At 42.9% G+C, this 26129-nt stretch overlaps 1 protein-coding gene across 1 annotated transcript in view; it reads right to left on the minus strand.

Moving 5' to 3' along the window:
* The window catches only part of NAPEPLD (N-acyl phosphatidylethanolamine phospholipase D), a 50279-nt gene that overhangs the window by 15412 nt on the left and 8738 nt on the right, over positions 1 to 26129 (minus strand). The window contains exon 2 of the mRNA XM_082257139.1: positions 4286 to 4592. Within this exon, the coding sequence (XP_082113265.1) occupies positions 4286 to 4592 (307 nt within the window). The remainder of the gene's footprint in view (positions 1 to 4285; positions 4593 to 26129) is intronic.

Here is a 26129-nt window from a genome sequence, read left to right on the forward strand (position 1 = left end):
GCTGACAACACAAAGCGTTTTTGTGGACTGAGAAGTGTCAATCCTGCTCATTATCTCTTTTGGAAAACTACTTAACCACATCCACCATCTTCTTATCCATAGCGTTGGCAATAATGGACTTGTAGTCCAAGACAAGAACAAGGAGGGTGTTCTGCCTAAAACTCCATCTAGCCGAGATCTCCAACGACGTTATTTCCAGTGAGTGTACACCAGGAATAATTGGAGAATTTCGAGCACTGGTGTTTTCACACAACACCGGCAGCCTTTACACGCCGGTAGATGCTATATTTAGTGCAACTGGTTAGTCCGCCCGCTAGTAACCAAAAACATGGCCGCCTCCAAGGTGGTGACATCTAACAAGCGGACTAACAACCTACACTAATTATAGCATCTACTGGAGTGTAAAGGCTGCCGGTGTTGTGTGAAAACACCAAGTGCTCGAAATCTTCAATTATTCCTGGTGTACACTTACCGGAAATAACTTCATTGGAGATCTCGGCAAGTTAGAGTTTTCGGCAGAACAAGGGCTAAATAGTCTCTTTGAGATAACACAAGCAGAGAGGACCGGACAGCTTGGAATTTCTGACCAGATAAACAGTTTTTTTTTTCCACTTAAAAATGATTACAAAATTCTTTTAAGGGTGTATTTACCCGACCAGAAATTAGCAAAATAACAGAAGTTCAACAATAGAGTTTACATACACGTTAAAAAATGAATAGGACTTAAAAAGGAAGATGGGACAATTGCATCTGCGATGAATCAAACAAAAATCAATCTACAACTGAGTTAGCAAACTATGGAAAGCTTCATGTGGAGTATGCTTTACGACTACCTCCTTTTATTTTTTCCTGCTTTATACATCGAAGCAGGGGTTTTTTTTGCAGCTGGAATGAGCCGGTCCTTCCAGCCAGCGCTGGTTCTGTATGCATAGCTACTAAGCATCCTATTGATCGAATCGCAACTCCATCGCCCCCAAAACCCGTTATCCACCCACCCAGCCCTACAAGCCACAAACTCTCCTTGCTTATCCCAATCATCATGACATGGAGGTGTGCTGCTGGCTGAAGTTGGTGGAGCGGGGCTTGCAGGCAAGCGATGGCCCGCTTCATTGTAGACCAGAAAGCAAAGCCCTCCTGTTTGTACCCTGCATGCTGCTCCATCATCCACACACACACACACACACAACTTCTTGTACCCTTTCCTACCTACATCCTTTGTTCAGTGGGCTCCCCTCTGTACTCAGGGAAAGGGGAAGGGGGGGGGTGTTGAATAGGTGAAGAAAAAGCTCTGAACTAGAGGTGGATTTGGGAAGGGGGGACATATTTGGTCATATTTTGTTGTACACTGGCCTGAGCAATTCTCACTCTTGAGCCCAGTACCTTGTACATTATGAATTCCTGAGCCCTGCACCCTGTGTGACACTGAGCCCAGCACCTTGTGCATTACGCACCCCTGGGCCCTTCACGACACTCCCTTCTGAGCCCTGAATCCTTTGCATTACACACTCCTGTACCTTGCCCTTTGTGCAACATGCACTCTTCAGCTCTGCACCCTGTGCAACACAAACTCCTGAACCCTGCACTCTGTGCAATCCTGAACATGAGCTCTGTGTGCTAAACCCTTATAAATATAATTAAGACCTATTCATTGAGTGACAGCCCAAATAATGCAAAGTGCGGACATAAGAGTGATTCCATGTAAATGCCTTTTTCTTTCAGGCAAATTAAACAGAGACTTGTAATTTAGGACACCAAGGCCACACCTAAAATAATATTGGAATGGACAATTGAACTAGATTCTTCTAATCTACATTCCACATAAATGTGGAAAAACAATTGAGTACAATCTCTGATACTTTTTTTTTTGCACTAACAGTTTACATTTTCAGGACAAGTTTTCAGGGTGCTCCCTTCTGCTCAGTCCAAGCAGTACAGTTGGACCTTGCAGAAGGGAATAACCCTGAAATCTTGTCCTGAAAATTTAAAGCTGCACATGCCGGCCTTCTCCCAGTGTGCCAGAACGACCGCCTCCTGCGCATGTGTGATGTCATCCCTTACCACCCAATGAAGATTGCCAAAAACTGGCACATAGGAGAAGATGCCAGCGAGGGAAGGGACCGTTGGTGGAAAGGCAACTATGACGTACCTTTTAGTTCCACTTAACTGTTCAAGTGCAAATAAAAAAAAAAAAAAAAAATGATCACAAAGATCATGCTCAATTGTTTTGTTGTGTGGGCACTAATACAGCTTTAATCACCTTAAACATGGGTGTTACCAATTCGTTCTTATTACAATATCCAAACTCTTCATACAAAACCAGGGCTTCTGGAGTAGGTCCATTGGCATTCAATACAGTTATGAACTTTCCCTCCTGCATCCCTTAAAGGGGATAATCTACAGCCCACCAAGACCGCACCTAGAGATGTGAAAGCATTTTCCATTAGCAATCCAAAATCCTGCATCGTAGGCCCGGACCGGTGGAAGGGGGGGGGGGGGGGGCGCATGTCCGAGCATATCAACACCGAGCAGCTTACACTGGGCTGTTCACATCTGTGCTGTCTGCCGGCAGCCTGGCATTGATGACAAGCTGCTGCTGGCCCTGGTGATCATGTTCCTGTTTGCGGCAATCATCCAGCAGTGCGTGTGCCTGGGCACCCGTACTGGTATGGATGCAAGGCTGGCCAGAAGAAGTGCACCTGTCACCGCCCTGGCAATAAAAAGCAGACCTGGCTCTTCTCGAGGTTCTCCTCCGGCTGGAGCTGCAGGCTGCACGCCAACTGGAAGGAGCTGAACAGCTGTGTGCCCGCCGTGAACAATACAGAGATCCAGGTCAGATCTCTCAGGTGAGCAACCCCCCCTGGTTTACCTCCGGCTGGGTTGTCACACCTGCACCGCTCTGACTGCTGGTGAGCACAAAGAAGACCCAGCCATCCTCTGTGTCCAATCAAAGCCTTCATTCCTCAGGCAGGAAACTTTGCCAGCCATTGAAAATACAGACCACCCCCAGATTGCATCAGGTGGGGGCTGTGGTATGTAGGGAGTCATCCTTCTATACAAGATATTTTTTGACCCCCTCTTTAACACATCTCCCCCATTCTGTTAGGAGGGGGTCATAAGCCTGTGCAGGAAGGGGGGCTGTGGTAAGTGGTGGGGGATAGAATGTGTCTATACAGGACGGGGGGGGAGGGGGGCTGGGATATATAGAGGGTCATACGTCTATACAGAATGGGGGGGGGGGTGGTATATGTAGGGGGTCATAATTCTATAGCACCCCTCTGTAAAATATGCCATTTGCCGGATTTTCTACATGGGCAACCAGAAGAGCATACAGAGGCGCTATTCAATAGATTGAAGTTTAGCAAAAATCTGCCCTGTAGATAAAAAACAAACTAAGCTTCAGTGATTATTATTAAATAACGTACCCCTCTATAGCGGAGTTCCCCGGCCTTCCCTGTTGCTAAGACATTGCTATGAAGCACTAGCCATTGTTGCTCACCTCTGCTATCACACAAATCCTACTTCCCCAGATTCAAACACTGCTCATGCACTTTCCTCCCTGTTGCCATGGTAATGAGCTCAGCATAATGGTACTGGGGTAGATGCTGCACAGCGCATGTCTGGCGTTTAAATCCGAGACATTCAGAGACTGGGCATCAGCAGCTGGAGTACCACAGCAACATCTCTCCTGGATTCAGACAAAGCAGGCGTGTGTGGTGCGGTATTTTCCCCGTTGCCAATTGTGTCTCCAAATATCACCCAAATCCTTCTCTCCGCTCCTCCCAAAATCTCCGGCTCTCTAGGTTCCCTTGTCTCCTCTTCCCATGCTTGTCTCCAGGACTTCTCGCGAGCCTCTCCCATCCTTTGGAACTCCCTATCCCAATCTGTCTGGTTATCTCCTACTATGTCTACTTTTAGGCGATCCCTGAAAACTGATCTCTTAAGGGAAGCCTATCCTGCATTCAGCTAATACCCAAATTGTATTTCTCCCATCAGTTCATCCCTAACAGCTATTACCTTTTGTTCCACCAGCCCCTCCCTATTAGATTGTAAGCTCCCAGGAGAAAGACCATACTAACGCTCTTTTATTGAATTGCATTATTGCTGTATTGTTTCCCTTTATATTGTAAAGTGCTGGGCAAACTGTTGGCGCTATATAAATTCTGAATGATATTAATTATCTTTCCATACTAAAATATTGACTGATGTTTTATTGCACTTCATCGGATTATGTTTATTTTCTATAAATAAAATGTTAAAAAAGGGGACAAACTTGTAACACACATACCTCTTTTGAATGGGGGACATTGCTATTATCTTTCTCAGTTATAGCCCATTTCAGAGCACTGTGAAGGGCAGGAGTCCTCCAGGTAGGCCAAGGATTGACAAATCTCCCATTCTTGCCCTTCACAGACTTGGTCACATCCTCTTCTAATCTCAAATCAAGCCTGAAGCTTTTTCTGGAAGACCGTGAAGACTCGCTGCTTCTAGAACTGCGGGTTGAGTTTTGGCGTTTCCGGACTGTCTCTTTTGGGTACTGGTTTGATGATAAACATTCTTCATCCCTTTCATCTTCTTCTGCAACCTTATATAATCTAAAATAGAAGTTTGGAATTCATATTAGATGTGGATACATAACATATTGCTGCACGCACAGACTTACTAAATAAAAATTAGGTTAACCACTCGAACTTCAGAAGGTTTTACCCCTTTCATGACCAGAGCATTTTTGCTTTTCAGCACTGCAATACTTTGACACCGGCAGCAGTTCGCAGAGACTTCAGTGTGAACTGCCTTCGAGTCAGATGCGATGCGGGAACCTACACAGGAATCGCTGTGGTTCCCACATCGCATAAGGGTGAACCCAGCCATAAACAAAAAAAAGATGAAAATTTTAGAGGAAAAACAAAACCAAAAATATTTTCTACTTTCTGTTATAAAACATCAAATTTAAAAATCTAATTTCTAAATAAATTTAGGCCAAAATGTATTCTGCTAGAGGTCTTTGGTAAAAAAAAAAAAAAAAAAAAAAAGAAGAAGAATTCCTATAAAAAAGTGTATATTAATTGGTTTGTGCGAACGTCATAGCGTCTACAAACTATGGGATATATACTGGAATTTACACAGCTATGACAGTACACTGACATCACCAGTGACACTAATTAGGGATGCACCGATCTGATATTCGGATCGGATATCGGCGCCGATATGGCCATTATAGATGGATCGGGGGGGAAATTGGTAACATTGACCGATCTACTGGCCGATCCGGTTTTTGCTTAGTAACGGCTCAGCCATCCCTTACTTGGTGCAGTAGTAGTATGGGATGGGAGCCGCTACTTCCTCCATAGTCCCGGCTCACAGGCAGAGTGATATCAGATGCACTCCGCCTGTGAATGGAGGAGCCGTACACATGAAGCAGCGGCATTGCTCTGTACTGCAGCCGCTTGCTTTGTGTGTAGCTCCGGATCGGTTCCGGTATCTGCGATTTCACAACACCGGATATCAGTATCGGGTCCAAAAAAGTCGGATCAGGGCATCCCTAACACTAATACAGTGAAAAGTCCAAATACTGTACACTGACACTGCACTATTGACACTGGCTGGGAAGGGGTTAACCTTTGGGGGCAAAGGGTTAATAGTTTGCCTAACAATGTATAACGTGTGCTGCTTTTACTGTGTTTTTTCTCCCTGCAACAGCAAGATTGCTGTTCTTGTAAATACAGAACTTGGTGTGTGATTGGCCACAGCCAATCAGACTTCAGCCAAAATCATTGGCTGAAATAAGCTGCCAAACTCGTGCTGTGTCCAATCACAGCACAGGCCAGCAGGGGGCGAACCCGGAAGAAAGGCTGCAACGTACAGGTACGTCCCCTGGCCTGGAGCTGCCGTCCGCTCGCAGTACAACTACTGTGGGCAGATGGCAAGCTATTAGGCCCCTTTCACACTACTTTGTAGCAAAATTGCGGTAAGAACGCATATTCATTTTTATTGCAATTTTGCCGTTTCCGACGTGTTTCTGGTGCGATTTTTGCCCGCCTACACCTGTTAAAAATGGACCTGTGACTCAAAAACGCGAAATCACTGGTGTGTTTTTTTATCGCGATTCTATTCATTTCAATGGGAATCTGCATTTTGCAGCATGCAGGACTTTTCAAAAACGCACCGCACCCACAGCACAGTTATGTGAAAAATCCCATAGAAATTAAAAGGGATTTAAAGGGATATAAAAACAGTGTGAAAGAGCCCTTAAGCTAAAGAAGAAAAGTCGTCAAGACAGTCATTTAGAGGCAGCAATAATAATGGCTTCTTAATAAATCTGGTTATATATAAACAGGTAGCTTATTACGAGATAAAAGAGATTTATATATATATATATATATATATATATATATATATATATACGCAAATTATTGCTAGGGAGCATAAGATGGTGGCCATGGTCAGTCTCAAGTAAATGCCACTTTTGAAATCAATTTTAGACTTTGACAAGATAAAATTTTCCATGACTAATACGATCCATATTCAGTCCTGTGAAACTCTTTGTATGCCCATTCTTCATTCTTCCTCTGCCTGATGATCACCAGTAACAATGACATCTTTGATACATAGAATACACAATGTGTCTGTGTACAGCTAGCAAAAGGCAGCATTGAAATCCAAATACCAGGGTACCAGGAAGAGCGGAGATAACCTATATAATACATACAGTATGTCAAAGAAATTACTACTATGAAGAACATATCACAATACCAGGGCGGATAAAAATAGATTAAAAAAAAAAAAAAAAAAATTTAGAATTTATCAAATTTTGTTTTAATAAAATGCTTTTGGCGTAAAAATCTAGCGATATAAGATACTTTAATAATTCAGTTTATTCTGCATGAAATTGAGCTTTGTTCTGTAGCATGAGGCTGTATATTCTGCTATATATACATTTTTGGTAAACTCATTTAATTAATCCAAGCTCTAAAAGCGGAGATAACATGCACTGCATTGATGCATTCACACAATTTCACACTAACTACTGGCAAGAATGTATCCTATTTAAAGAGCACCTGTCATTTCAGATCCATCATGGCAGCGCCCGCTAGCGGGCATCCACTCATCTGCTGCCGCCATGTCTCTCACCCTGTTGTGTCACTGCCGCATCACCGGCCATCCCATTAAAGTGAATGGGATTGTTGATGAGTCAACAGCGGGTCAGAGGAGAAGCCGCTGCAGGACACAGATGACAGTTGCGCTTTTACCACTTTAAGACCTGAAGATTTGACCCCTTTCCTGACCAGGCCCCATTTTGCAATTCGGCACTGCGTTATTTTAACTGCCAATTGCACGGTCGTGCGACGCTGTACCCAAATAGAGTTGACAACCTTTTTTCCCCACAAATAGAGCTTTCTTTTGGTGGCATTTGATCATCTGTGCGATTTTTAGTTTTTGCGCTATAAACAAAAAAAAAATAAGCGACAATTTTGAAAAAAAAAAAATAAAAATTATATTTTTCACATTCTGCTTTATAACATTCCACAAATAAAAAAAATCAAAATTTTTAACATTTCAGGCCAATTTGTTTTCTGCTACATATTTTTGGTGAAAATCGCAATAAGCGTATTTTGATTGCTTTGCGTAGAAGATATCACGTCTTCAAGGGGAAAGATTTATGTCATTTTTATTTTTTTTATTTTTTTTTACTAGCAAGGGCGGCGATGTGCGATTTTTTGCGGGACTGCGACATTGCGGCGGACAGATCGGACCCCTGACATTTTCTACACTTTTGGGGGACCAGTGACATTACTACAGTAATCAGTGCTACAAATATGCACTGTTACTGTAATAATGACACTGGCAGGGAAGGGGTTAACCCTATGGGTTATCAAAGGGTTAAATGTATGCTTCATGCTTAGACGTGGGGGGGGGGGTTCTGTGACAGAGACAGAAATCGCAGGTTCAGCTATGCTGAATCCTGTGATCTCTCCCTGTCACTGAGAAGATCCGCCTGCTTTGTTTACATCAGCAGGCGGGTCTTCTCACACTTTCCCCGACGATCGGGGAAGGGCGATCGCCGCCTCTCCTCCTCCGGGCCAACTCCCGCTGTGTGCGCCCCCAAAACCAGTAGGAGTCCAGCGACGTAGATCTATGCCGCTGGATCCAGGGGAGTGCACTGCCGCAGTAGGATTACTGTCGGCAGTCGGCAAGTGGTTAAAATTATGATTTGAATCGAGTGATTTAAACCAAATCCACCTTGCACAATACTATATTAAGATCAGGATTTGTACTCTGAATTATGGATTCGAATGACAGTACGCTCCTTGGCTAAAATACCTGAATATCTGAAGTTTATAGGAATTGGGTCAGTTATGTAACCAGCACACAGAAGAGAATGCAATTAACATGAGAATGTGACAGCTGAGCGTAGATAGAAACATCCCTGTCACTGCAATCTGCATCTGCACTGTTCTAGAGGAATTCATCTGAAGCAGCACAATAGTAGAATAAGCAGTCCTACTACTCATTTCTTCAGTGTACAAAGAATAATATAAGCTGCATCATTTAGATTTATGTCAAATGATATTAAGCATGTAGCATCAATCAAGTCAATAATATAGGAGTACATCATGGACACAGCTTAGATTATTATTCCAAAGAGAAAAACCATTAACACTATATAAGACTGAATGCCACTAAAAATTCCAGGATTTGTTCTAACAGAAAACAATACTTTTCACAATGCATGTGTACGGACATGCATTGAAAAGCATCGCCTATAAATGAAAGCATTATTCTCCAAAAAGGACAATGGACCACATTCAGAACAGACCTGCTTTTGAAAGTTTTCCCTAATGTTCAATTTTTGTTTTCCATCATTTTGTGTACCAGCGTCAATCACCTGGACCCATTGGGGGATATCAGTAAAGAGCAGTACACACATGAAGCCTGCCCCACTCTTCTAAACTGAGAAAACAGAGCAGAGTCTGTTACTAATTAACTACGGGGGTGTTCCTTCTAAAATCGGCGACCCGTCAGATTAGGTAACGGAAGTGACGTTCTGTCACCTGAACACTTACTGCACATGCTGATGGGGAGACTGTATATTTTATATTTCATTATTATTGTTGGTTCATATTGTGGCTCACTAATGAATTCTAGGCCTCCAAATCCTGGTAAACAAGCCATATAAAGACATAAGCATAGCTTTACAATATACCAAAGGAATGGTATTGTTAACTGGTCAAGTCCTTGAGGGGTCATATTGCAAAGGGAGTTGGCTTGGGGGTTCTCTTTTCCTTACATACAAGACCTATATACCCTTGCTAACACTTGTAGGGTTTGTTCTGTCTCCAGAGCAGCATCATGTAACATGCAAGCCTCTGGTTTGATTACCAGTCCACGCCTTAAAGGGGATCTCTGTGGAAACGGCATCTTTAGTTAAGTATTCTTGCTCTATTTTCTATTATCTGGATCTGTCGTTACTTTTAATAAATGTTATACTTTACTTGTGTGATCTCTCTTTACACATCGAACACAAGCCCAAAAAACGTGACAAAACGCAGGTTTGCTAATTTGACGGCACACCTGCATTAAGAAGGCAGTAGCGGACAGGATACTACACCTAGCTACGTCTTGAGTCACAGTCATTTTACCGATAAACTGAGCAGATATAAATAAATATAGTAGATTGACATCCGTGATGTTGTTTTGAATGGTAAATTTTCAAGAAGCTGGATGCCAGCAGTAGGAAGGTGGCGGAGGCCATCTTGGTACACCCCGCACTGGTCAGTGGTAAACCTTTAGGCATTTAAAAAGGAACATGAATCCCCGTAAATAGGGGGGTATTCCCTCCCTATCCTGAGAGCGGACGGCATTCTGAAGTCACCTGGACCCCTCTCTCGCAGACCTGGACACCAACCTCTTACCACTTTGGGTTTCTTACTCTATTCTATTCTGTTCCCCATTCCTTCTTTCTTCCGTCTTTTCTTTCCTCGCCTTTCTTTCCTACATGCTCTCTCTTTTTACTGCAAAGGAATTTATGAAGACATGGTCCTCTTAGGATCATTATAGACCTATTGCCGCCTAAAGCGGCCCTTTTGCCTTAATTTGCCATGTCAGTTACCTTGGTATACGAATGCAGACGGTTCGGTTTCCCGATGCCGGAGGTGCTGTGGTGGCATGGAGGATGGGTGACCGCTTCTCTCCTAAGTGCGCAGAGTGTTCCCCTAGGGGCGCCGGAGGGGGGGGGGGGGGGGAGTTGGCCCAGACCCGGTTGGCGTCGCACCGATCCATGGGACCACCGGAGTGGTGTTCTCTAGCCATGTATGCCACTGCCATGAGCTCCTTTGTGGGCCATGAGCTCCTTTGTGGGCTATGTCCACTGTTAAACATTGTTCTGAGTTCTCTTTCATTGCAGATGTTAAATGTAAGCATTCTGGTGTATTTTTTTCTTTGCACACAAAATTTATAAAAAACTATCGAAATCTAAAAAGGAACATGAAAACAGCTTAACAGATCTCAATATACTACATTGATTTATGTACACAAACTTTAGTCGTTAAATGATTGTGAAATTCAAGACTTAGCTGGGTGTAGTAGGATGTCTGCAGGCGCCTTATGACTGCAGGTGTTCTATTAGATTAGCAAACCTGCGCATGCGCAATAAGTATTCAGGTGATAGAACCTTGCTTTTGTTACCCAATCTGACGGGTCGCCGATTCTGACAGAACAAGAGAGCTGGAGCTGCTTGCTATGGTTCCCTCTGCTGCTCAGGAGGAAGGCTGTTAACCCTGCGTTTACAGGAGGTTGACAGTCAGTTAAAAGAAGAGACAGACATATGAGCTGTCTGCCAGGATACCAGCAGTTTAAATCCCGTATCTCTTTGTTAAAGCGGTAGTAAGCTAAGCCAAAGAAATACTGAAAATGAATATTGGCACTACACAAAAGCCTTTTAGATCAATTGTAAATAAAAAAATAAAAAACTAATCAGCGCAAACTCCCTTTTTTTTTTCTTCAAAGTGCTTAAATTAATATGCCTCATCACCGAGAGACACATTGCCACTAACACTTTATTAGTGTGTTCCCTACCACCACTTCATTAGTCTACAAAAAAAATATATTAAAAAAGTGCAGGGCAACAGGTTTGTGAATAAATGCTCAAAATAAACGACCTAATGTTACTATAAAACATACCACGTAATAACATATATGTGCAATATCCTCCTCGATCAGGTATCACTCAACTGAACACGTGATCACTAATACCATGTATTAATGTGAACAGTAAAAAACAAAACAGATGCCTTAAAAGTCCCATATAAATTGTGAAAAACCCACTGTGTGATGCACTGAAAGTTCTTTATTCACAGTCCTTCTGGTGAACCACCACTTTCAGGTGCAATGCCTGCTCACCTCACCACTACAGAGTCAAATATGCCTTTGACCAATTCCTTCTATGGGGATGCAGCAAAACCTCCTTTTCTTACCAAGGATGTAACTGCTGCATTTCCCTCTTCACTCCTCAGTCATCAGCATATATCATCATAAAACAAAAACAGAAACACCATAGTGCTCTCTTGTTTCCCATATTTATTAAAAATCGATACAGGATTAAAAACACTCAAGAAAAATCTGAACAAGCATTAAAACCATCAGCTCACCACGCTGACACTGGTAACGGATGTGTGATGTCACAGGCTTCGACTCCTTCCACCCATACGCGTTACGCCCTCCACTTGGGATTCTTCAGTAGGCTGTTTTTTTCTGTTCACATTAATATATGGTGTTAGTGATCACGTGTTTAGTTAGTTGAGTGATACCTGATCCAAGGGGATATTTCACATACATGGTGTTATGTGGTTTAGTTTTATAGTAACACTAAGTTATTTAATTTTGAGCATTTATTCACAAACCTGTTGCGCAGCACTTTAATATATTTTTTTTATACCAATTTACTTGATAAAATAAACCCCCTCGGTTACTTCTTCTTACTTTTTTTTTTACCGATTTTGCCTTTCCTGTCTCTAGTCCGAAGCCGGCACCATTTTTACAGATCATTTCCGCATCTGTACACTGTAAAGCTTCTGCCCTGTCTTCTTGAAATGGCCGGAATCTTGCGCATGTGCATTAGGTGATTTTTTTATCCGGGATCGGAAAGCTGTGCTCTTGTGGGATTGCAATGCAATTCCACAGGGAGTAGATGACAAAAGGCACAGCATTCGCCGGAATGGAGACGGCACACAGAGCATGCCGTGAATATCCGCAAATATGGGCATATGCTGGTGATGTAATTTGATCAATTCTAGATGGATTGCAACAGATCGGCACAGGTTAAACAAAATGTAAAAAAAAAAAAAAAAAAAAAAAAAGGAGTACCATATACATCGATGTTGAATGATTTTAATACAGCAAAGTAATACTATTGAGTTTACTACCACTTGAATTAGGGACCAAACCCAAGGCCGTTTCTATCTCACTTTGAAAACGAAAGAGGTGCAGATAGACTTAAACGAGGTCTATCTTTTTTGCTAATGTAGTGCATGCCACTCACGCCAGTTTGCAGCGCCATTATAAGGATACACAAAGCTTAACTAATTTCTCCTCCAAAATTTTGGCTTTGGATACAACACATTTTAAAATGAGTCAATATTACAGTCTCAGCAATAGTCTGTTGAGCAAACCTCTGAAAGGAAATAAGGGCTTTTGATATAAATGCATTTTTATTTACTTCCACAGCTTGCAAAAAAAAGAAAAAAAAACACTCACAGGCTCTTCAGAGGTATGAATCTGCAGCTATTCACATCTTAGTAAGAATCCATCTGCTTTAGGTTTTGCTGTTTCAGCATGTGAATATTACAGTGCATCTTAATGTCAAACTTTCCTAGGGTTCTGAATAATTTATTGTAAGAACGTCAAAAATACAACCCCGGCAGTCACAGGAAATGACAGTAGCCCTGTGCATAGCGGAATACAGCAGGCTAGCGCCTGCATTGTTATGTAACAGTTTTATTCAAGCTCTAGCACCTTCTTTAGGCGATATGGCAATTGTTAATGCTATGTGTAATATCACCAGACAATTCTATTTATAACATAGCTATTCATATCTACTGAGAGTCCAGGAATACTGATCATTCTTGCAGGTTTTACGTTCCAGGAAAATCTAAAAGGATGAAGAAGATATCATAGCATGCTACCCTAAAGCTTTTTAAACTTTTGTGCTTTAAAGCCGCTGGAAAACCCTGACTTGTGACAGTAATAATAATTTTGGTCCAGTGACAGGTATTTATATTTTACGCAATGTGCTAAATATACTGCACCCACCATTTTTATGTACTCTGCCATGATCATGCTAAAGCACAACTCACCTATAGTATTTTCATTGATTTAATTTGCTAAAATGTTTATTACACAGATATGCTGAATTTACTGCACTCATGTTAGATTATTGATTTTCCTTCTAGGAGGGTTTTTGCTTTTGTAGGCTCTTATGAGGTATCTGTTGGAGGAGAGCAGAAGATGGAGCCATTCCAGGGGAGATTATATAATATATATTATACATACATATATATATATATATATATATATATATATATACATATATATACACACACACACTATATATATATATATATATATATATATATATATATATATATATATATATATATATATATATATATATATATATATATATATATATACATACACATACATACATACATATACATATATACACACACACACACACACACACACCGTCTTTCCCCGAAAATAAGACCGGGTCTTATATTAATTTTGGCTACAAAAAAACACATTAGGGCTTATTTTCAGGGGATGTCTTATTTATTTATTTAGGGTATGTACAATGACGATCTTAAAGTGATTGTAGCCCTAAAATAAATAAATATCCTGATCCTTTAAAGCATGATAGACAGCACAGTCCTTGTGCTGTGTCATTTAGCCCTCCATGTGTTCTAAAAAAACCTGGAATAAAACAATAAAATGTAAAAGAAAAAAAGTTTGTGTCTCCTGCCTTCTCTCCCCCTGTCAGCTCAGGAGTCAGCATTATGACATTCTGAAATCTCAAAAATAAACCTTGGATAAAGTCATTGTAAAATTATGTAATCAATTTTGTAAAAAGATAATGTAATGTGCAGTGTGTCTCCTTTTGTAAGTTTATTGTGGAAAATACCTTATTTACAGCGCCGCTTGGCGCTCACGTTACCCTCCAGAGCTCTACTTTCCCTCTCCGAATACTGCAGAGGGAGGGGCTGAGATCCCCGCTGAGGTCAACCCGGCTCCAAGCATTGCAGAGGGAGGGGCCACTGACATCAGCCGGGAGGAGAAGATCTCCAGCAGGTCACGTGAGTGTCCAGCGGCGTTGTAAATCAGGTATTTTCCACAAAAAAAGTTACAAAAGGAGACACACTGCTCATTATATAATCTTTTTACAAAACCAATTACATGTTTTTACAAGGATTTTATCTAGGGCTTATTTTCAGGGTAGGGCTTATATTGCAGCCATCCCTGAAAATCACGCTAGGTCTTATTTTTGGGGTAGGGCTTATTTTCAGGGAAACAGGGTATGTACGTATGTATGTATGTATGTATATAAAATCTAATGAGATGACAGATGGTGTCCTGAGGTATTTCCTCCCAGATCTGGACCAGGGCATCACTGAGCTCCTGAACAAACTGAGGTGTATCTTGGCAGCGTCGGATGGACCAAAACAATGCCCCAGAGGTGTTCTATTGGATTTAGGTCAGGCGAGTGTGGGGGGCCATTCAATTGTATCAATTCCTTCATCCTCCAGGAACTGGCTGCATACTCTCACCACATAAGGCCAGGTATTGTCGTGCACCAGGGTTGGAACCCAGGACCCACTGCACCAGCATAGGGTCTGACAATGGGTTGAAGGATTTCATCCTGATAACCAATGGCAGCCAGCATTTTAATGGTATTCAAACCAAGGCTTTGACTAGACTATATCATAACCCTCCGTTCCTTCTTTTGACCTATTCCTTGGTGCATTTGCTAGAGTCTTTTGGGTTATCATTGGGTTGATTCATTTCTGGTTCAAATTTTAACCAGATGGCCTCACATTGGAATCAAGCGCAGTCTGAAGCAAAGTAGAATTTATAGTTGTCTCAATGACAGTGAGCTGCCCGGGCCATGAAGCAGCAAAGCAACCTCAAGCCATAACATTTCACATGCTTCACAGTTGGTATGAGGTTCTACTAAAATACGGTCTTTGGTTGTACTAAAGATCTACTTTTACTGTGAACAAACAACTATTTTTTATTCATCAGTCCACAGCACATGGTTCTAAGAAGACTGTTTTTTTACTTCATCTGTAGTTCTCTAATGATTTCTAAACAGCAACAAAAACTTTCCCCTGGAACACCTCCCATGCAGGTAAATGTGGTGCAATGTTTTTTTGATTGTAGATGCATACACATTGACAACTATTACAAGAGTTAAGGCCCGTACACACGTAGCGATTGTCGGACGATTTTCGGCTTGTTAGTATGATGCTTCCGACAACCGACTGCGAATTTTCGGCCGAACAGAATCTGGTGTGCAGGCTATAAAATTTTTGTTGGCCAACACCAGAACGGCCGATTGTTCCTCAGTCAGTACAGAATTCGGCCGACAAACAGCAGATGAGCAAGACTGGGCATGCTCAGAGAAGAAAAAAAACACACGGAAAGTTAACCATCACATGACATCACTTCTGCAGTCGGCTGTTGTTGGCCGACAAAATTCGTGTGCAGTCTTTAGCACTTTTCAACCGACAGGACAGCAACGGACAAAAGATGGCCGATCGTTCGGCCGACAATCGGTACGTGTGTACGGGGCTTTACCTGACAGTAACTCTGAGCCACAAGAGGTTTGAGTTCTTGGAGACTTCTTTTAGTATATAAAGATCAGCTAAACTGAATTTGATAGGCCAGCAAATCCTGGACAAATTAGCAGTCATTGGAAATCAACCCCATTTGTCGATTGTTTTCAAATCAGTTGCCAGACTCATTAGGCATCCACAACTTTCTTCCTGGGGGCCTTAAGAAAGCTCTTGATCTTGGCATGATGATTCCATACACTTCAATAGCAAAGAGAACCCCAGACCCTAGATATCTGAGCTTTAAATAGGACAGGTTTCACCTCCATTATTCTATAAGGTTCTAATCACTGGTACCCGACATGGAACACCTGATTCGAATTTCAAATACTGTGTTAAAAGTGAATTTAAAGAGAGGGGTGTAACTACTTTTTTCCATGTGACATATCTACATTTTCATTCATTTAGAATATCAGAATACACATTGTCAATTTTGTGTGTCTCTTGTTTAAGTGGGCACTGTTTGAATGAAGATCTAAAGTTAGCCTTTTTCAAATGTGGAAAAAAAAAAAAAAAAAAAATCAACAATTTAAATGGATCTGGTTACTTTTTCAAATTTTTGTAGATTACATTTTGTTTTTAGGTTTATTCACCCATAATGGCTCATTACTAACTATAAAACTCTGTTATAAAGCGGTTTACATTCTCTTAAATTTCTGATGGACCCGATTGCTCTAATTTTAGCAGTAGACAATCACCATGAACCCCTGTGCAAGACCAATTTTGGGCACCTCAATCCATTACTGGCCAAGCAAGAACATTTATTTACTGTGTATCAACTTACAGCTAGATAGAAGTGAGCTGCGTACAGGTCCTCAAGACAATGGGAAGGGTTGTAGCACCCATCTGACCCATATCTAATATAAGTGGACCCTTGAAGTCCCAGAGGGCAATCGTGCACCCATCTGACCCATATCTAATATAAGTGGACCCTTGAAGTCCCAGAGGGCAATCGTGCACCCATCTGACCCATATCTAATATAAGTGGACCCTTGAAGTCCCAGAGGGCAATCGTGCACCCATCTGGCCCATATCTAATATAAATGGACCCTTGAAGTCCCAGAGGGCAATCTTGCACCCATCTGACCCATATCTAATATAAGTGGACCCTTGAAGTCCCAGAGGGCAATCGTGCACCCATCTGACCCATATCTAATATAAATGGACCCTTGAAGTCCCAGAGGGCAATCGTGCAGGCACACCTATCTGTGTACATGACGACATGTCCATCCTTAGCTATTTTATTACTTTGAGGAAGATGTGGCCCACTGGGTAACTAATGCAGCCATTTACTGTGTGCCATTTTTTATATTACTAGTACAATAACATAGAAATCATTCAATACTGCTACAGATTTGTAAAAAAAAAAAAAAAAAAAGTGTACTTTGTCCTGTGTACTGAATCAACCCCCCAATCTCCTCTCTTTCTTGTACAAAAGCTGCTAACAGCTTTTAATTCACACAACACAATGGTTTTTCTGGAGATTTGGTGAGGGATTACCTGTTACACAACAAAAAGTTAATAAAAATGTACACACATTGTGCTCTTAATTTAAATATCATTGTTTGCACATAATCCTGCAAAGCACACAGGCCCTGTCTACCTACTTCTTTGGTTACATACATTGCCTTTTGTCTTTCCGGCAATTTGATCTTACTGTTGAAAAAAAAAGATTAAGGCTCGGTTCACAATGGTGCGATGTGGGAAATCCGGCAAATCCACTGCAGGCTCCTGCATCGCACCCGACTCGCAGGTAGTTCACACTGCCATATGCAAATCGCTGGGCGTGTCAATACAAAGTTAATGACACCCCCAGATCGGTTCACATATCACAGTGCGAACTGTCAATTCGGACAGGAATCAGGATGGCATAGGTGTGAACACCTATGCGATCTGATTTTGGTGCTGACCAAAAAAAAGGGTTCTGCATGAGTTTGTCCGAATGCGATGCAAATTTAGCCATACAATCTACAAACATTGGTAATATAGCCAAAAAATTAAATCAGATTAGTCCGACATGATCTACCCTCAGTAGACCATGCTGCTTTGGATCTAGTAAGTTGTATATTTTTAAGTGATCAAATGATCCCTCATCAACTGCCCCCATTTTCTAGCTTGAATGCATATCCCAAAAAAAGCTCCTAAATTCCATACTGAGAAGCCCAGAGCCCTTGTGTGAGGGATCCAGACCATCTCTCTTGTACAGCTCAATGTCAGACCACCTGATAGCATCATGATTAACCACTTAAGCCCCAGAAGATTTTACCCCCTTCCTGACCAGGGGGTATTTTGCGATTCGGCACTGCGTAACTTTAACGGACAGTTGCGCGGTCGTGCGACGCTGTACCCAAACTAATTTGATGTCGTTTTTTTCCCCACAAACAGAGCTTTCTTTTGGTGGTATTTGATCACCTGTGCGATTTTTTGATCATGCGCTATAAACAAAAAAAAAGCGTCAATTTTGAAAAAATAACAATATTTTTCACATTTTTTATATGAAATTCCCAAAAAAAAAAAAAATGTAAAAATCAAAATTTAACATTTTCGGCCAATTTGTTTTATGCTACATATGTTTGGGGGGGAAAAAAAAAAAAAAAAAAAAAAGCGTATTTTGATTGGTTTGCACAAAAGTTATCGCGTTTACTAACAAAGGGAAAGATATTTGTCATTTTTGTTGCTTTTTTTTTTTTAACGCGTAATCGCGGCGATCTGCGATTTTTTTTGCGGTACTGCGACATTGCGGCGGACAGATCGGACCCTTGACTGACATTTTTGACACTTTTGGGGTTACCAGTGACATTTCTACAGTAATCAGTGCTATAAATATGCACTGTTACTGTAAAATTACACTGGCAGTGAAGGGGTTAACTTTATTTGAGAGGGAGGGGCTGTGTGTGTCCCTAGGGGCGTGATTCTAACTGTGATTGGCTGTGGCTTAAGGTGTAGGAACATTAATCAACGGTCCTACATAGTAGAACCGTATGATCATTGTTTCTACACAGGGGAGAATGACAGGCGGCTTGTTTACACTAGCCGCCTGCCTTTCTCCCTCTCCCCCGACAATCGCCGAGTGACCGGCGGACATCGGGTCCGCCGGTCACACGCGCGCGGGGGGGGGGGGTCCGTGACCGAGCGGGAGCGCGCCTTCGTGGCGCGCGCTCACTCCCCAGAGCCTCACAGGCTAGCGACGTAGACCTATGTCGCTCTGCCTGTGAGGGGCTGACTGCTGCAGTAAAATATACTGTGCGTAGTCGGCAAGTGGTTAACCACTGACCAAAACATTCAGCTTTGCACTACTTCTTTAACCAAACATTAAACTCTAATTTTTTTTTTTTTAGCGAGCCCGATTTGCCTCGGAGGTAGGTGGATGTAAGTGGACATAAGTCTGTTTACACCTGCTGGTTTACAGGAATACATGTATCTTCTGATCATGTTCACCTGGAAAGCTGACAGGCGGACCTGATCAGATCGCCCATGTGAAAGAGCTCTAATGCAGACGGAAGCTTAAATATGAATGCAAGTTACACGCTATGGGGAAAAGCTCTGAAGGTATCGAGGACAGAAAAGAACCTGGGGGTCCTAGATGATCACAGAATTAGCAAAAGAAAGCAATGCCAAGCTGCAGCAAGCAAGGCTAGCATACTGTTAAAAAGGGTGTTTAGTCAAAGATATAAAATTAGAATTCTACCAGTTAATCACTTTAGGACCGCTCCCATTGCTGCTACCGAGGCAATGTGGCACGATCCCGTCCAGCGACGTAGACCTACGTCCAGCGGCGCTTGCGAGCCGACGGAGGCGCGCTCCCGCTGTTTTCAGTCACAGCAGGAGACGGGCCAGGGGAGGAGCGGCGGCGATCGCCGCTGCTCTTCCCCGGTCGTCTGGGAATCTAGTTTGGAGATCTGCCCGCTTGTGTAAACAAAGCGGGCAGATCTCCTAAGTGACAGGGAGTGACAGATCGCAGTGTTCAGCATAGCTGAACATCCGATCTGTCCCTGACTCACTCAGTCACTTCCCCCCACACACGTCAGTAAGCACCAGGCATACATTAATCCCTCCCTCTCCAATAAAATTAACCCCTTCCCTGCCAGTGTCATTTTTACAGTAACAGTGCATATATATATAGCACTGATTACTGCAGTAATGTCACTGGTACCCCCAAAGTGTCAAAAATGTCAGTCAAGGGTCCAATCTGTCCGCCGCAATGTCGCAGTCCCGCATTAAAAAAAAAAAAAAAAAAAGTGATCAAATACCAGCAAAAGAAAGCTCTGTTTGTGGGAAAAAAGGACGTAAATTTTGTTTGGGTACGGCGTCGCACGACTGCGCAATTGTCAGTTAAAGTCGCACAGCGCCGAATCGCAAAAAGTGGCCTGGACGTAAGACAGCAAAATCCTCCGGTGGTAAAGTGGTTAAACAAAAACCTGGTTCAGCCACATCTTGAGTATGCGGTCCAATTTTGGAATGGATGCCCTTGAACTGGAGAGAATCCAGAGAAGGGCAACAAAGCTAAAATGGGGCTGGTGGAGCTCAGTTATAAGGAACAATTACAAGCATTAAACTTATTCTCCCTGGAGAAGAGACGCTTAAGAGGGGATATAATTGCGATATACATATATCTCAATGGGAAGAGACTACGTAACCAAAAGGGCTCTAAAGATGCGCAACCACACAATGAAGCTGTACAAGAAGTAGTTCAAACCTAAACTGCTTATGGGGTTCTTTATTGTTAGAATAGTGATGGACTCAACTCCCTTCCATGGTTGGTGGTGTCAACAGGGAGTGTAGATACCTTTAAAAAGATTTGGGCTTTAGGATGTATTCCTTAGTCAACACAAACACACACTGAGGTTGAACTGGATGTACTTGGTGTCTTTATTCAACCTTACTATAAAACCTTCAGGGGAACCACAGGGTTCCATGGAACTGTGGTTGACTCATCTGTTAGGATCCATCTATCTAGATTATAGTCATACTGCCACTGTGGTAAAGGTCTTTTAGTCAGATTACACTAAACTGATAAAATCCGATTGGTTGTAATGGGTTAGTTCATATCACTGCACTTTGACTTAAAGTCCATTTGTTCTAATCTGTTAGTGTCTGAAGGATTAAATGTGCAGCTCCTGAACAGAACAAAGCTCTAGTAACTGGTTTAGTAAACCTTGCACATGTGGTGCAATCAGCCATTCGGCAAACACTACTTACAGGCATCCCCCTGTCAGAACATAACTCAGCAGAGGAGATCGCTGTACTAACATCGGCTTCAACCAAAACTTGTAGTGTGTACAAGGCTTTAAGGGCCGTACACACTTGACGAAAAATCGGACGAAATATCCTCCGATTTTTCTCTGTCTTCTCGGCATTCATTACCATTTTTAGTTGACAGTGCATAAATGTTCACGAAATTTCTCGTCCAATTTTTCTTTTTTTTGGCACATTTGTTCCTAGACTTCTGAAGTTGCTGACAACCCGGATCATGTGCAGTCTTTCGTACCCGATTTTTCACGGACGTACTGCATACACATTAAACGAAAATCGGTCGTCTGGGGACGGACGAAATAAATTTTGGCGTTTGTCCCTCCGTTTTTTTTTTTGTTGAAAATGTCGGCATCGGCTGCTGAAAGTTGTGTACACACTAGCCGAAAATGGTATGATTTTACCTCGGATGGGAATTTTCGGCAGATTTTCTACTAGTGCTGAACGATAGTCGATATGATATCAACTATCGTTCTGCGTCCGCAGGGAGAAGTCGGGACTCGGAGGGGGGGGGGGGGGGAGGTCTCACATCGATTCTTGTAGCAGCCCGACACATCCGTCCCACACTTCAGCGGTGAGCAGCGCGCCGTGAACAGCTGCACAGCTAACCAATCAGGCGTGCCTGCAGGCCTGATTGGTTCGCTGTGCCGCTACTCACGGCGTGATTGGTTGGTTCGCTGTTCCATTGAGAAATTGATCCATTGAGAAACTAGCTGAGGGCGGAGCCGGAGACTGAACGCGTGGGCTGCACGGAAGTGGAGTGAGTGGAGCGGCTGTGTTCTTCTACCGGCTCCTAGTCCTCTACCACCACTGAGTCCAGACGAGAGCGAGAGACTGAACACAATCCACACTGACTGTCGCAGAGTAAATCGTACTATTATTAACCCTGCCCTGCCCTGTATCTGCATCTGCAATTGAAATTTAGAAGGCTGTGCTGCTGCCTGCTTCATGATTTTCATCCATTCCCACTGCCCAGCATCCTTCCTAGAATCCCTACAGTGTCAGTAACATTAACCTTGGCTGTCCCGGACTCCCAGTGCAGTACTATATATACAATCAGAAGAAGGGCTGCTGCAAAACTCATCCCATCCCTACATTAACCCTGGCTGTCCCAGGTGTCCCTTCCCTTGTACAATCAGAAGGCTGCACTACCTCCTAATCCCTACCCTACAGTAACATTAACCCTGTAATGGTACAAGGCTGCAGTGTGCACTGAATCCCTACACAGTAACATTAACCCTGTATGGTCAGAAAGGCTGCACTTTCCGCGTGATTGGTTTGCTGTGCCGCTGCTCACAGCGCTCACCGCTCAGTTACAGCCAACACTCATCACTAATAATGCGCAACGAAGAGGATCCGCCACAAAAAAGTGATTTCGTACCAAAAAGAAAGTCAAAATCAATTTGGGAGTATTTCGGGTACAAAAAGGAGGATGTTGACCAAAAAGAGGTACTTTGCATGCAGTGTCATAAAGTTGTGGCCACAAAACAAGTGGCGCTTTTCCACTGCATAGAACCGTACCGGCTCGGCACGCTTTTGTGCTTTTCCACTGCGGTACCGCATGGTATAGGGTCGGAACGGTTCGGTACGGTACGGTATAGGTTTGCTTTTCCACTGCATGGAACCGAACGGTACGGTACGGCTCTGAAAAAAAACAGTACCTACTCGATTGTGGTTCCAACAGGTACCAAACTGGTACCATATCCCACAATCCTTTGCATGCAGTCACTACTAGCCACTGATTGGTCAGAGAATCACACCCACCCCGTTGTTATCCCACCCACTTAACTTTAGTACTACTTTAGTGGAAAAGCAAACCTATACCGTACCGTACCGAACCGTTCCGACACTATACCATGTGGTACCGCAGTGGAAAAGCAAACTGGGCCAAGCAGGGCCGAGTAGAGCCGAGCCGGTACTAGCCGGTACTTGCAGTGGAAAAGTGCCAAAGGAAACACCACCAATTTGTCTGAACACTTAAAACGGCACCACAAAGCTCTTTACGATGAATTCAAAGTAAAATCTGGATGTTGTCAAGTTCCAAAACAAACAAGTATTTGTGATGCCTTTGCCACTAAGACACCTTACCAGAAAGGCTCTCAACGTCACAAAGAAATAACAGAGGCAATAACATTTCATATCGCTAAAGATATGTTGCCATTAAATACCGTCGCCAAAGAGGGATTTAAGAAAATGATCCAAACGCTTGACAGGCGGTATGTTGTACCATCACGGACATATTTTTCCCCAAGCTGCGATAGAAGAACTGTATGAAAAATGCAAATCTAAGGTTGAAGCAGAACTGTCGCACGTGGAATACTATGCAACTACAACAGACTTGTGGTCCAGCAGGACAACGGAGCCCTACACGAGTCTGACAGTCCATTTCATCACAGAGGACTTTGAGCTCAAAAGTCGCTGTTTGCAGACTGCATTTTTCCCAGAAAGTCATACAGCCGAGAATATCGCAGAGGCCCTGAGAGAAGCGGTGTCCGCTTGGGGCTTAGATGAGACACGTCAAGTCTGTATAAAAACAGATAATGCAGCGAACATGCTGAAAGCTGCTGATCTGAACAAGTGGACCAGGCTACAGAGTTTCGGCCACAGACTGCATCTTGCAGTTGGTGAGTAATGACCATGATCTATTCTAAACATTTTTTTTTTTGCTGTTTTACTTAAAGCGGAGTTCCTGCTGAAAAAAAAAAAAAAAAAAATGTAGATAAAAATACCCCCGGGACAGTCAGGGGCCTCAGGGCTAGTACATTCCTCAATGGATAGCCACCCTCTACTGTCCCAGGTTGCACTTACCTTTTAGAAGAAATACTTACCTTGAAAATGTCTTGTTCAGCGCTGCCATCAGGTGTGGGCAGCTGAAGCCGGAGTGTCCCCTTCTGTGTCCTCTTCCGTCCTAGAATGCACCTGCACCGGCAGCCCCGATGTCACTTGCGGTGCAGGCTCGTTATCCCTGCACAGCTTTTGGGCATGCCCAGAAGCTGTTTAGCAGGGAATGACGCTCCTGCACCAGAACTGACGTGCGGGGCTGGTGCATTGACTTCTGGGATCGATGACGTTCAGCTCCCAGGAAGCAGGAAGTCACGGCGGCGGACGTGCCCGCAGAGGGAGGAAGAGGAAGTAAGGTAAGGTAAGTATACAGTATTTTCTTTAAAAACAAGGTAAGTGAAAAAAAAATGTAATTATCCAATTCTTTTGCAGGTAAAAACAAGCAAGCGGATAGAAAAATAATTTTTTTTAGGGTGGAACTCCACTTTAACAACCTGTCCTGAACCTGACAAAACTTGAAAAATGAATTTGTTACATGTTGCATGCCTTCAATAATTAAAGTTCACATGTTTTGTTTGTTTTCTCCGCTTAGAAAATGCAGTGAAAAAGGATGGTCGCATTGATCGTGCTGTAGGAGTCTGCAAGAAGCTGGTGAGCCACTTCTCTCACAGCTGGAAGGCCAGCGATGCCCTGGCAAAAGTCCAGAAGGAACTCAATCTTCCATCACATTGCCTCATCTCAGAATGCCAAACAAGATGGGGTTCCAGACAGATGATGATCAGCAGGATATTAAAGCTGCAGCAGCAGGCTTTAACTCAGGTCCTGTCTGCAGACAAGAAGCTGCGGCATCTAATTCCAACCTGGCAAGATATAGATGTCCTGGAATCTGTAAGCAAGTCACTGGGCCCAATGCTGGATTTCACTGATGCACTTTCAGGGGATGAATATGCAATGCCTCGTTTCCACTGAGCGGATCGGTTCGGTACGCTAATTTGAGTGTTTCCATTATGAAAGTGGCCCATACAACCGAACCAAACCGCACCATTCCTGGTCCTTCTTCAGATGTAGGGCCATAGGAAATGGTACGGTACGGTTAGGGCGGAGCTACTGGCGTCACACGATAGATTCCACTGATTGGCGGACAGGAAAACTTCAATGCTCACATCAAATGAAAGAGCAAAACAAAACAAACACCTCATTTGGTGTAAACCCCGCATGGTCCCTGGTGGCCCGACTTGCAGTAGAAACGCTCACCTGAATAGACCGGACCATTCTAACCCTTCCAAACTGTACCGACCCGAACCGTTCCGCTCAGTGGAAACGAGGCATAAGCGTCTCCTTTGTAAAGCCAGTTCTTCAGCTCTTCAACACTTCACTACTGGAAATGCGAGATGAAGACACAGACCTGACCAAGAACATAAAGAAGATGATGCTGGATTACCTCAACGAGAAATACGAAGATGATGATACTCAGAAGCTGCTAGATATGGCATCTTTTTTGGACCCCCGGTTCAAGATGGACTTCATCAGTGCGGACAAGACCCAAGTTAAGGCCAGAGTGGCATCACAGATGATGGAATGCCAGGAGAAAGCAAGCTGCAGCACTGACGCGATGCCCAACGTTACCAGTGAACCCCAGGCAAAGAAAGCAAAGAAGTCATTGGCAAGCTTCTTTAAACAGAGTGAAACTGCAGCAAAGGGTGATTCCTCTCTGACCCTAAAGGATGCTTTGGAAGCAGAGTTAAACACCTACCTGCTAAGACCTCCAATAGACAAAGAGGAGGATTCACTTGCATAGTGGAAAGTAAACAAAATAAGCTTTCCTCGTCTCGCCAGACTTGCCCGCAAATACCTGTGTATTCCTGCGACAAGCTCGCCGTCAGAGAGACTTTTCAGTACTAGTGTCAACATCGTCACTTGCCAACGATCCTGTCTCAAGCCTGCAAAGGTTAATAGACTTGTGTTCTTAGCTAAAAACCTTGAGTAAGCAAAGCATACATAAGCAGCTAGCTATGCATGATTATTCATGATCATGCAAAAAAAACCTCAGTTTAGAAGTTTTGTTTCATTTTGTTTAGGCCTCTTTCACACGGGCGTTCAGTTTTTTTTCTCCGCTCCGGTGCTTATAAGTTGTTTTATAAAAAATATGTTAAGTTATATTGTTGTAATGTAAACCAATCAGGGGGGTTGGTGTAAAGCTGCTGTTTTATTTAA

The sequence above is a fragment of the Pelophylax lessonae genome (genome assembly GCF_965119305.1).
Source record: "Pelophylax lessonae genome assembly, chromosome: 4".
Lineage (NCBI taxonomy): Eukaryota > Metazoa > Chordata > Amphibia > Anura > Ranidae > Pelophylax > Pelophylax lessonae.